At 38.8% G+C, this 12,018-nt stretch overlaps 3 protein-coding genes and 1 pseudogene across 3 annotated transcripts; 2 read left to right on the top strand and 2 right to left on the bottom strand.

The window, feature by feature from the left end:
- The first annotated feature begins 1,367 nt into the window (after positions 1–1,367).
- LOC106340225 lies at positions 1,368–2,750 on the top strand. Its single transcript, XM_013779103.1, has 3 exons — positions 1,368–1,586; positions 1,864–2,066; positions 2,379–2,750. The coding sequence occupies exons 1-3, from the start codon at positions 1,497–1,499 to the stop codon at positions 2,626–2,628; spliced, it is 543 nt and encodes a 180-aa protein (XP_013634557.1). The 5' UTR covers positions 1,368–1,496; the 3' UTR covers positions 2,629–2,750.
- An 856-nt stretch (positions 2,751–3,606) lies between these two features.
- Positions 3,607–4,956, bottom strand: LOC106338355 (lactosylceramide 4-alpha-galactosyltransferase-like). Its single transcript, XM_013777351.1, has one exon. It carries the CDS (start codon positions 4,921–4,923, stop codon positions 3,607–3,609), a length of 1,317 nt encoding a protein of 438 aa, XP_013632805.1. The 5' UTR covers positions 4,924–4,956.
- A 1,048-nt stretch (positions 4,957–6,004) lies between these two features.
- Positions 6,005–8,666, bottom strand: LOC106342731 (protein RTF1 homolog). The gene is made up of 2 exons (XM_013781750.1): positions 8,555–8,666; positions 6,005–8,172 (listed from the first exon to the last, which is right to left on the bottom strand). The coding sequence occupies exon 2, from the start codon at positions 8,110–8,112 to the stop codon at positions 6,175–6,177; it is 1,938 nt and encodes a 645-aa protein (XP_013637204.1). The 5' UTR covers positions 8,113–8,172; positions 8,555–8,666; the 3' UTR covers positions 6,005–6,174.
- A 299-nt stretch (positions 8,667–8,965) lies between these two features.
- LOC106338353 overlaps positions 8,966–12,018 on the top strand; it is a 44,926-nt pseudogene continuing 41,873 nt past the window's right edge.

Below are 12,018 nucleotides of genomic sequence, written 5' to 3'. Positions count from 1 at the left end.
GCCTCAAGGGCAGATCCGAGCAAGTTCAGGCCCTACGAAAGCGACCAACGTGTTAAAAAGAAAAAGAAGAAACGCACGATCATATTCACAAAGTCCTTAAAAGAAAGAAACTAACCCCATTGATGATGCGAGATCCTTCCGCGACAACTTTCGACCTTCCCGATTCATCCACGGGCGGGAGAGGATCAAAACTCGAGGGTAGACCGGCGAAGAAATCATCGAAATCCGGGATATGGACCTCGCTCGTGCCACTTCCATCACCATAAGCAAGGTCCGGGTCCCATCCTGGGAGGATGGAATCGTCCATGGAAGACTCTATGTCGCCAAGGTCGATGTCCTTACCCTTCGAGGAACTCACGTTCGCCTTCCCCGCAGGAACAGCACAAGGATCAGGACCATCGGGCTCAGACAGCTGTCCGTGTCCACGCCCACTTCGGGACAGGGATGCGCAAGCCTCAACGCCTTCCGAACTCTCTTCGGCGTAAAGGTGGTCCAGAAAAACGGACCGTTCTTGAGAAGATCCCTCACTTTGATCGTGTCTTCAGGAAACGGAGGGATCGGATTAATGAAGGGACCGTCGTTCGGCTTACTTCGGAACAATGGAATGCAACTTTCTTCAACGGACGCCGCGCTTATGCGGACAAACAATAAAAACTTCTTCCACGAATTGAGGTTGGAGACACTTGACCACCGACATGAAGGTCCGAGGAACCAACCGGTAATTGTCCGGCTTCGAGACAAGCTGCAACAAACTAAAAAAAACACGACTCGAGTACTTTATCCTTAACCAACTATGTCTCCTGAACTGACCCACCGACAATGATACCTGGCGACAGTAATACAGCGGAGGCGGCGGTGGATGGTGATGGTTTTAAAGGAAGCATTTTATGGAGCATGAAGCGAGAAGGAGATTTGTTTTACCATAAACCTAAAAAATCTGATGGAGAGCAGTGGACGAGACAGCGGTTCTAATATGAGCACCTTAAAGAAAGACAAAAACTCTTGGATTGGATTGGATTTTTTTTTTTTGAAATATACAAAAAAGAACTGAGATTCGGACATGCAGAGATGCAAGAGATAAACAAAAATGTGTAAAGAATAACATGAGCGTGAGAGAGAGAGAGAGTACACAAATATAAACGGAGTGTGTGTATAGCTTTACTCATGATTACAAGCTTATAATCATTGCGCAACTACTCTAGTTCGTAATGTTAAAGAAAGAAGTTACAGGGCATCGCAGTATTTTCTCGCTGGTAGGAGTTGGGCTTGGAGTGTGGGCCACATGTTTTTCCATTCACGCAAATTAGTGAATCTTTATATATTTTGTGTGCAAATTGCTCTATAACTTATTTAGTATTAAGAAATATATTTGTGTGAATCTTGTAAACTTCCTAAAATATTCCTCTTCTCGAAATGTGGGTTTGTTTGTCGATGAAGTAGAAGTAGATGAAAAGGAAGAAACTTTGTGGGTTTAGATTTTGATTTATTCGACTGCTATGGCTTCCGTGATGCTACTGTTTGTAGTGTTCGTCTTTGATCTCATAGCTTTTGGTCTTGCCGTTGCTGCGGAACAGCGAAGAACCACCGTTAGTTTCCCTTTCTCTCACTCGTAAATTTGACTAGATTATTGTTATTCCGTGTATGTTGCTTCTAAGTGTTTCTTCAAGCTGTGAAAATTTCTGTGTTTTGTATTAGATTCTCCCTAAGCTTCATAGAAAGCTGAAAACTTTGGGCCAAAATTTATCGAATGAATAGAAACCCTTCAAATGTTTAATTTGTGAAATATGGAGATTTGTCCTGTTTTGTGGTTCTTGTATTGTGTTCTTCCTAATTTTTGTTTGTGTTGCTTTATGTTGATGATAGTGGCAAGTTGTTAATGAATCAAGAGATTCAAGCTACTGTGTCTATGAGAAGGATATAGCAACGGGTCTCGGAATAGGTTCTTTCTTGATCTTACTAGCGAGTCAGCTCTTCATGATGGTGGCGAGCCGATGCTTATGCTGTGGAAGAGCCTTGACACCAAGTGGGTCTAGATCCTGTGCTATTCCTCTCTTCATTACCACCTGGTAAAAAAAAATTATCTTCTCTTTTTGCAGATTCTAGATATGATGAAGAATATCAAATATTAGAATGGAGATTTAGTCTAAACTTTCCTTGAGTTCATAACTACTCGCTCAACCACTCTCTAAGATCAAATAACTTAACTTTCCCTCAGGTTTCATGTATCTATGGTTGATTGTTTAGTGTCTTACAATGGCAAAACTTCAATTTCAATCTGCTCTAGTTGCAGAAACTGTTGGTCAACTTCAAACAATATCTCTGATCTCTGCTTCTTATAAATGTCAAATATTTCAACTGAATAAGGATAATTGTTGCAGGGTCTTCTTCTTCATAGCAGAAGTGTGTTTATTTGCGGGATCTGTGCAAAACTCTTACCATACAAAGTACCGTGTCTACCTTGGGAACACAGCTCCTTCTTGTCGATCAGTAAGGAAAGGCGTGTTTGGTGCTGGAGCTGCGTTCATAATTCTCACAGGGATTGTCTCCGAACTTTACTACGTGTGCTTGACACGGGCCAAAGACTTTGAGGTTCCTAAAGATCCGGGTATTCGTATGAGTAGCTTGTAGAACTTACAGACACCCTCATAGTTGATTTAGAATTAGAAAAGCTTTAGACCATTGTTGTTGTGATCATATTGTATGAATTATATGTGTACTTCTTCCATGTCTATGAGAAATAGATTCAGTTACTAAGCTGTTCGTTTATGTGTGACACAGGCACAACCTGCTACTAAGATCATGTTTGTTTACATGTTGTTCATCATGTTTGTTACATGTTGCGCGACCTGTGATCAGTGTCTGACACAAAAAATAATAATTTTTAATCACTATTTTTCTCAGCTAGTTGACATCGTGACCTGTAATTGGTCGAGCGACTGATAAAATAATTTTTAATCACGATTTTATCAGTTGCTCGACAGCAACAAACTGCGATCAGCTACTTACAACCAGTCGCAGAATCAATATTGCGACAACAAAACGAATGACCTGTGCTAGTCGCAAGTCTTAGATAGAAGGTCATGCGACACTTAAATGAACAGGAAGTTGTTGCGGTTTGTGTCTCTTTATTACTTGTTCTTGAAGATTTTGTTTATGTACACAGAACCAGACTTATGATGTACACAAACTACGCATCGCCTATTTGTACGCCTCCTCAAAAGGGCAGATAGATCAGCAAATATGTAAGTTGATAACACACACACAGAATATACTTTGGTTAATTCTTTCAAATAGCTATTTTTTAGCTTTTGTCACAAAATATCGCTCAAAGAAAAAATATTAAAATAGTCTATTTTTATTTTGAAAATTTTAATTTTAAATTTTAATTTTAAATTTTAATTTTTAAATTTTAATTTTTTTTTCAATTTGAAATCTTATCCCAAAACCTCACCCCTTAACTCTAAACCCTAAGTTTAACTTATTTTGGTTATTTTTTTCATTGGAGCCTATTTTTGTGACAAAAACTTAGAAAATGATATACTAGGGAATTTTTCATATACTTTGTGTATAGCTCTATCTCTTGTAGAAATTTACTCTACATTTTTTTTAATAACTATAATGTAAAGATGAAGAATTACAGAAGATACAAGATTCAGACATGAGTCGATGAATGATGCTTCCTTCTTCAATCCTAAGCTTCTTACTCTCTCTGTTCCAAAGATGAACAGCAAAGCTATGTTTACGTAAATGCATAAGTCTCTTGCGCGACCAATTCGCCTCACTCTCATTCGTGGAAGCTCTGTGAAATCCTCTGATTCTAGTCCAATCCACTGGATAAAACGCAGATGGTGGAAGAACAGAGAATCCCAACTCCAATGAAGAACTATTGATTCTTGCAACGACTCTTGATACTAAGTAGGGACCGTTGTGCCCCCATTTGTTACCGTTGAAGGTTCTTGTGAATTCGTTGATGAACCTTTCAAGCAGAGGATGGTTCTTGTCAAAGATGAGCACAGCGTTATTCAGCCTGCTCCATTTTCTTGTAACCAGGTCAACTGCTTGTGCTCCGATTACGTTGTGGAGGTTGGTGAGAGATTTGAGGATTATGAAGTCCGTATCTAAGTAGATTCCTCCAAATTTGTAGAGCAAGACTAATCTTAGAAGGTTAGAGAGGTTTTGCTCAAATGGAATCACTCCAGGACTGAACATTCCTTTCTTCAACCTTTCAAACCATTTTTCTGCTGATGTGTCTTTGAAGATGTAAGAGAAGTCAGGTGTAATCGCTAGCACTTTAAGCCCTTTGTCCGTAAAGGGTTTCAAGATTATTGTTCCTCTCTCACAGTCAAGTGAGTTTGAGACCAAGATCAAACAGCTATTTGGGTGAGAATTGAAGAGACTCTCTATTGTGAAACGTTCTCTATCTCCAAAAGATTCGATGGAGGAGATCCAGGTCATGAAGAACAGGGACTCACATGAGGATTTATACAAGAATGACTTGATCCTCGTCTTGAATCTCTCTTTTGATTTTCCTTGTGGCTTCTGTGTCGTCACGGGTGTTAACTCGTCTCTTCTCTCTGCATTCGTCGACGAAACGTTCTGCTTCTGTATGAACCCTGAAGAGGTTTCTTTCACCGCAAGCAACAACAAAGAATCTGACTTAGATGATGATGTCAGTGTTGCTGTTGATGGTAATGATACTGACGGATGATGATGAAGAACCTGGTGATGATTAAGTGAAGGAGTGGACTTAATTGGTGGGACTGGATCAAGATGAAAACAGAAGACAGAGAAACTGTTGTAGATTAAGAGAAGCATGATAAGAAGACCTAGAAGAGACATCGGAAGACAACAAACAAAAGAGACGATCAACCTTTTCAAGCTCTGCAATAACCCAGCTTGTTCTGTTCTTCTGCTCTCTTCCATCTTTTGTGTTTTCTTCAAACAATGTTTGCAAAAAAAGACTTGTTCTGTAAGAGATTTTTGTATTTCTTAGGACAAGAGGGTGTTATGTCTTATGTGAATGTGATGATAATTGTTTGTTGAATAATAAAGTAAACAATAATTTTTAATTTTCTTGGAATACCTATATGTATCATATATGTAAATATCAATTTAAAATGGCGAAAGAGAAAGACTACCAGTAAGTGCGAAAGATTAGTACTAAACTATTCATTTAAAGAGTGTGGTTATATGTTGTTTGATTGTTTCTAGTGACACGGGCAAGCTACTGTCCAGGCGTGGTCAAGACTTTATTCGGTTTCTTGTGCAATTTGGTTGTGCTGACAGCGGTTTCTTGTGCAATTGAAACACTAATCATTGACTATCGGTATGCAATAATATGGTTGTTGGAATGTATTTTAAATTTTAAGCTATATATGTTCAGCTGCTCTAGTGTGGTCGATTGATACTATACAAAGGATTTTATCTGTATGAAATATAATAAGAATGATAGAGATTTTCTTGGCTTTAATGAAAAGTCAACATTCCGCATTGCATTGAAAATTGGAAGCCAAGTGCGGAATGTTCAAAGAGTGGTCCGATTTATAGATTCTGCATGGTGAAGAATGTAGACGAAAAAGTATATGGTATAACATTTAACTTGGGATAGACTACAAAGACATGATCACCATGTTTAAAAGCTTCACGCATAGCCAAATTTCACAACATAAATGGAAGGTGATAAAAACTCTTCAAAGACGATTCTAAACATTTAAGATTTCTTAATATTTCTCGGGGTCAAAATGCAATTTCAGATTTTCGAGGTAGAACTACAAGACTTTTTCATAGGGAACTGTCTCATTAGTGTTTTATTATGTCTGGTTGTTACCTCTACTTTGAGTAATATAGTGACCTGATGTTAAAGAAAAAATATGAAAAGTCAAACATTTTTATTAATTTTTGTTGCAACTGTTTTAATAGTATACAATTCATTGCTGAGACCTGCTGATATATTCCATGGACAAGCCATCATCTGCTTTGTTAATTTACAACAAATCCATGAAACTGAAGACTGGCATAATACAGTAGTCAGAGAACGAGCACAAAGTATCTTATGGAAAAAAAAACAATTAGCTCTAAACATTTTAAGTACAATCAAAAGATGAAGAAATGAAGAACCAAGCAGAAGTTTTTATAAGAAGCTGAAAATGACTTTTGAGAGTCATAATCCGACAATCAGAGAAGACCTCTCCTTCTCTTGTAATCACTAACAGTTAACGTAAGTCCATGTCTCTTACCATCATTCACAACAACTCTGCATCCCACTGTTGCTTCTGTCATCTGTTTCCTCGCCATGAACGCTTTCTGTACTCCTTGAGGTCCTCCATACTTCTGCAATGCCGCTAGCGATAACGGCAACTCAAAGTTATGCATCAGATTGTGTTCTGCTCCTTGACCTATTGGAGCTCTTGTGTCTATTAGCTTCCCTGCCTCTGCAGCCGCTTCTAAAGCTGCTTCTGTCGCTTCAACACCGTTCTCTCCTTCTGCATCTGCTCCATTGCTCTTTACCGCTGCTGCAACTGCGGCCTCGTTCTCTCCTCCGTCTTTCCCACTGTTTTTACCATTGTAGTAGTTCGATGATCGTGTCCACCTCCTTGAAAACGGATCATATCCAGCTTCACCAGCCTTGAGACTAGCAGTGATTGATTTCACCTCAGATGCGTTCTTGAAATTCTCAGCTCTGTTCTTCTTGTTCATCTCGTAGAGTTTGAGCGCTTTTTTATCTACTCCTTTCTTATTCCGTGACGCATCGAGCTGCTTGATCTTAGCTTTGATCCTCTCCACACCTGCTTGATCGTTTTTGCTCTCTGCAATCTCCAACTCTTTTCCAAGCCTATCTTTCTCGGCCGCAACATTCATTGGCCTGACGGATGCAGACTTTTTCTCCTGCAACATCTGCTTAACAGTCTCCGCCGAGTAGACAAAACTGTTGATTCTTCTGATCGCTTCTTTCTTCTCTGATACATCTTGCTTTGAAGGCAGGCGACCATTTGTTCTCTCAACCTCTCTGATCCATTGCCTATACTCTTCCTCCACAGGATGCCCATCTGAGATCATTGCCATTTGCCAACGAGCAGCAGAGGTTTCATTTCCCCAGAACACGTTAAGGTACTTGTGTGTAGTTTTGTTCTCTAGCTTGTATGCCTTGTCTGGATCAGCTGCATCAACATTCTTCACCATGCAGAGTCTATAAATCGGACCACTCTTTGACCTTCCAATCCCAACCCTCACAAAGCAACCAACGATAAGCTCTTCAAAGAAAGGCTCCATTAACCATTTAGCAAGCTTAGACCTCCTAATTGTAATCTCCTTAATATCCTCATACGTAGGCACATCTGACCTGTCGTCATCACTGTCCACCATTCCTCCATTGGAGCCTTCATCGTCGCTCTGAGACCTATCACTGTCACTTGAGCTACTAAACTTCGAGGAAGCTAAAGGTTTCCTCTTCATCGATGAGAAATCTCTGCTACCTGAACCGCCTTTTGATGCATCTCTCAGTTTCTTGAGAGCCGCAGGGTCCTGCTGCTTCATACGCTTTGCCCTCAACTCGTTCAAAGCATCATCCTTTGCAGCTGCTCTGTCTGCAGATCTAGCAGAAGACCGAACACCACGAGATGCCGGAAGAGGCTGAGTGTCCTTTTTGGAAACAGGGGTGGTGGTCTTCTCGTTTTCTCTCTTGGACCTAAGCTTTTCAGTAAAGTTCTTATCACCTTTCTTATCAGCACGTTCAGCAAGAATCATCTCTCTCTGAAACTCAGTCATCCCAGCAAGCTTCTGCCTGTCTTCCTCATTCTTGTAAAGATCATCTCCAAAATCAGACTCCTCGCTGCTGTCGCCTTCACGATCAGATGTGCCGTCACCATAACCTCCTTCCGCTCGAGCTTCTCTCTCTGCCTCTAATCTCTTTTTCAAAGGAACTTGAGAAACAGAGGGTTTCCTACTTGCTGGGTAGCCACGGTCTTCATCAGAATCGTCTCTTGAATCGCTGCCACCATCAGAGAAAGAACCTTCACGTCTCCTGGATGATGAAGGATGAGAATGACGGCGCCTTGTAGCAGCTGCGTTTGTTCTACCAGCAGCTTCCAAAAGCAAGTCATCTAAATCAACCATAGCTTCTTCTAAGGAGCCTCACGAACGATAAAGGCTTTAAATTGGTTTTGGCACTACCACCTGAGAGAGTATCAGAAGAAGTTGATAGTTAGGAGTTGAATGAATAAAAGAAGTCAACTTGGTGCAATCATCAGACCACAAAAGAGACAAATTCAAGAAATTAAACGAAAGGGTCACAGACAAATTTTCCCAATTAACCAATAGAATTTGGGATCTTGAATTAGGGAAATGGAGGACTAAAGCCAATCGTAGTTTTGCGAAACCCGTCTGAGCTTAAATATGGAAAATTAAGAGGCGAAGAAGGATCGATCTCTCGTATGGGTATTGAATTCGATTCGAATAGGAGAGTTCGGTCAAAACCGAGAGCTCGAAGTCACCACTTATGGTTCTCGGGGCGGAGAAAGAAATAAAAGAAAAAGGGAAAAGTTGAAGGGAAACTTACTTGAGACGAGAAGAAGAAGAAGTCGCCGGGAACTATGCAGATATCGACGGGCGGCGGAAGTGTCTGTCGATTGTCGAGGAACAAGAAAAGAGACAAAAATGTAAAATTATGGAAGACTAGCGGGATATTTTAGTATTTTCGGTATAGTCGGTATTAAATTGTTTGTGTTAAATTAAAAATTAATTTTCAAAATGTTTTTTATCGAGCGCATATCGCAGTTGATTACTGTGTCTGACCTCAAATCAAAATGTCGTGGGACCCATCGTGGTTTGGTGTTTTTTTATGTTTTCTATTCCTCAACAAACTTTTACAGTAAAAGATTCAAAGATATGCTCAATTTTACCTCAAGAGTGTGTTCCTTCCACACTGTTCTGAGTAATTCCTCCCTAGGAAAAGAGAAAGAGTCGAAAAATGGCTTCGTCTTCTATTTCTCTGAGAAAAAAAAAGAGCAGCCAATGGGTATCGTAACTCTTTTAGGCGCCGGCAACGAAGTGGGTCGCTCCTTCCGAGGCAAAAACATCCTCGTCAGTTTCCGTCAATTTCGAGTTCACCCATTGTGCAAAGTTGTTTGCTTTTGCTTGTGAGGATTAATCATGCGTACTTTTCTTTTTTGAACATTTAATCATGCGTACTTAATATGTTTATGAAATTATTGGCGTACTCGTGAATGGCTGCGTTGTCTTACTTCTATGAAATTGATCCTTCAACCATCGTTGTCCTCTTGATTACTCAATATGTTTATTATCTTGCTCTTTTCGCTAATACCCATTATCTGATTTGACATATGTTTAATTTTTCTCATCTAAAGAGATAAATTGGGAGGTCTCCAGCAAAAATCTTCAAACTTTTTTAATACAAAATCTAAAGCATGGTGTGTAGTGGAAACATGATGGATTAGGATGTAATTATTGGTGTTGACATTGATTACCTCAACGTGGAGTTTGTAATTTGTGTCTGTCTACTTGAAGAAGTTTGTTTATTGTTCTTTTGTCTTATGTTCTTGTAAGAGGTTTTTTTTTTTGGACAAACCTCGAATTTATAGATTCACATTACATGATAAAAAGCTATCATGGCCAAACAAACTATTACAATTAAGCAAATAAAGATAGGGGCAAACAAAACACTTGAACAACTAATGGTATAGAGAGATCCTATACTCTCAACGACCAAGATACAAAGTGATTGGGACTAGAGACCACAATTAGTGAAATAGATCCCGAGATTGAAACAGCATCAAGTGCACAACAATTTACAATCTTTGAAATGGCTACACACATAGGCGATTAAACACCATTTTGATGAGCCTTTGATTAGAACTTCAGTAACTGAGTATATGTAATCTTCAACATTTTATTCCCTGCACCAAAACCACTAAAAGTAGATAATGACATTCCAAGGAGAACAAACTCCAAAGAGTAGGAAGACAGATAGTTACTCTCTCTCTGTTCTTAAATATAAGATGTTTAGGTAAAATAACAATATTAAGAAACTTACTTTTTATCTAGAAAATATCATTAAAAATATAAATTAATGAATTTCAAACAATTACAAAATAGATTCTTAAATATGATTGGTTGTATAGTTTTTAATAAAGTAAAAGTTACATAGAAAACTGAAAACATTTTATATATTGAAACATCATTTTTTTTTAAACATCCTACATTTAGGAACGGAGGGAGTAATGTCCAAGCAGACCACATTAACCGGAAGACTGGACATGTTAGACACAAATCCATCAAACTCCCATAACAAATCACAAGTGAACTTGAATATACCCAAGGCAGAATTGCATACTGCAAGTAAAGGGATTGCATACTGCAGTAAAGGGTCGCATTAAAGCTAGTAATAGACAACTCCTAAGAAATTAACACATCACATGTGATTAAGTTTGAAAATTTCAGAGATAGGAACCTGTATTGATGGGCGAGGACCAGAGTAGTATGAAGTGGTGATGAGGTTTGAGCAATCCGTACACGAAGCTACAACCAGAGTGACAGGTTGTGGGACAAAACGCACAGATCCAACCAGTGAGATAGGAACGAGAGGTGATAAAACACAGGAGGGAAAGAGACTGCATACTTGATAGGCCATGGATTTGACCCACTTTTACCCATGGTTTATAAGTGTTTTAACTATTAATTATTATATTATAGAGTCTATTTAGCATATTTATAGGATCAGAGTGATTTGGAGATAAGTGATGATTTTGAAGCATTTTGGAGATATTTGGAGCAAGCACCCGAGATGACCATCGAGCTCGACCATCTGTCAACATTGAAGAGGAATAATCGATTGATGTTCATGTCTTGACATCGATCGATGTTCATGTCTTGACATCGATCGACAGCGAAACGCCCAGAAAGCCTGTTTGGTCACAGCCGACTTAAAGCCCAAGTCTTCACCAATTTACAAGATTACCCCTGACGAGTTTTAACTTAATTATATAAGCTTTGCCACCATGTTAGAGGCAAAGTGTGTTTTCTTGTTTATTATTTTCACAGCAAGGTTTCCTAGGAATTTGATAGATTGGAGAGAAGATCCAAAGTTATAATTTGCGATTGGAACTCCATTAATATCTATTTACTATACTAATGAAGTTTTCTTACCTAAATGATGTTATGAATTGCTAAGCCATGTCTGAGTAGTTCCATTGTTAGATTTTAGGGTTTAAATAGGTTAGGAGGGATTAGCCCCAACTATAAATTGTTGAGTTGTGATAATTGTCATTAGGATTGTCATTAATGCATGTTTCTGGATTAGCTACCTAGAACTTTCCCTAGGATTGATAGATAAAAGCGAGAGCTTCATTCTCATCCACAAACCATTCTAACTGAGCTAAGTTTCTTGCTATGAGTAAGGCGAGAGCTGATCTAGTTAGCTTAGTAAGCTACCATTCAACCCGTGCATAAAGCTTAACTAGAAGCGCGTCGGTCGATATCATTATTGAATAATTGACGGAGTGAAAGGTGAATCGATCGATATCCCTATAGGATCATCGATCGAAACTTTTTAATTGATCGACAAACGATAGTTGAGATCATTAGATCTAGTTAATAGACAAGTCCAAACATGCGAGAGCTTATTGACTTGTTGATTAAGTAGTTGAGCTTATCATGCATGCAACTCATTAGACATCTGTAAGATTATAATCCCAAATTTTCTGAATAAAAACCCTAAATCTAGCTATTTCCTTTTAAGCACCAAAACCTCAACCAATCAAATTGAGAAAACACTTGCTCAATAAAAACTGCAATTCAAATTTAAATCATTAAACCATCCTATTTAACAAATCATTTTAGATTTCTTAGGTTCCCTAACTCCCTGTGAATTCGATCCCTAAGTACTACAACTCGACCTCTTATTTGAGAGAGTATAAATCACTCATTAGGGTAATTTGAGTGGTATCAAATTTGGCGCCGTTGCCGGGGATCTTTGATCGCCTATTCGATCTAATTTTTGTTAAG

Source organism: Brassica oleracea, chromosome C4, assembly GCF_000695525.1.
Source record: "Brassica oleracea var. oleracea cultivar TO1000 chromosome C4, BOL, whole genome shotgun sequence".
In the NCBI taxonomy this organism is placed as follows: Eukaryota; Viridiplantae; Streptophyta; class Magnoliopsida; order Brassicales; family Brassicaceae; genus Brassica; species Brassica oleracea.
This window is presented reverse-complemented; position numbering and strand designations above follow the sequence as displayed.

Coding starts and splice junctions, on each gene's coding strand:
- LOC106340225 (XM_013779103.1), top strand. CDS start 1,497: ATGGCTTCCGTGATGCTACTGTTTGTAGTGTTCGTCTTTGATCTCATA. Junction 1,587..1,863: donor CGGAACAGCGAAGAACCACC/GTTAGTTTCCCT, acceptor TGTTGATGATAG/TGGCAAGTTGTTAATGAATC. Junction 2,067..2,378: donor CCTCTCTTCATTACCACCTG/GTAAAAAAAAAT, acceptor TAATTGTTGCAG/GGTCTTCTTCTTCATAGCAG.
- LOC106338355 (XM_013777351.1), bottom strand. CDS start 4,923: ATGGAAGAGAGCAGAAGAACAGAACAAGCTGGGTTATTGCAGAGCTTG.
- LOC106342731 (XM_013781750.1), bottom strand. CDS start 8,112: ATGGTTGATTTAGATGACTTGCTTTTGGAAGCTGCTGGTAGAACAAAC.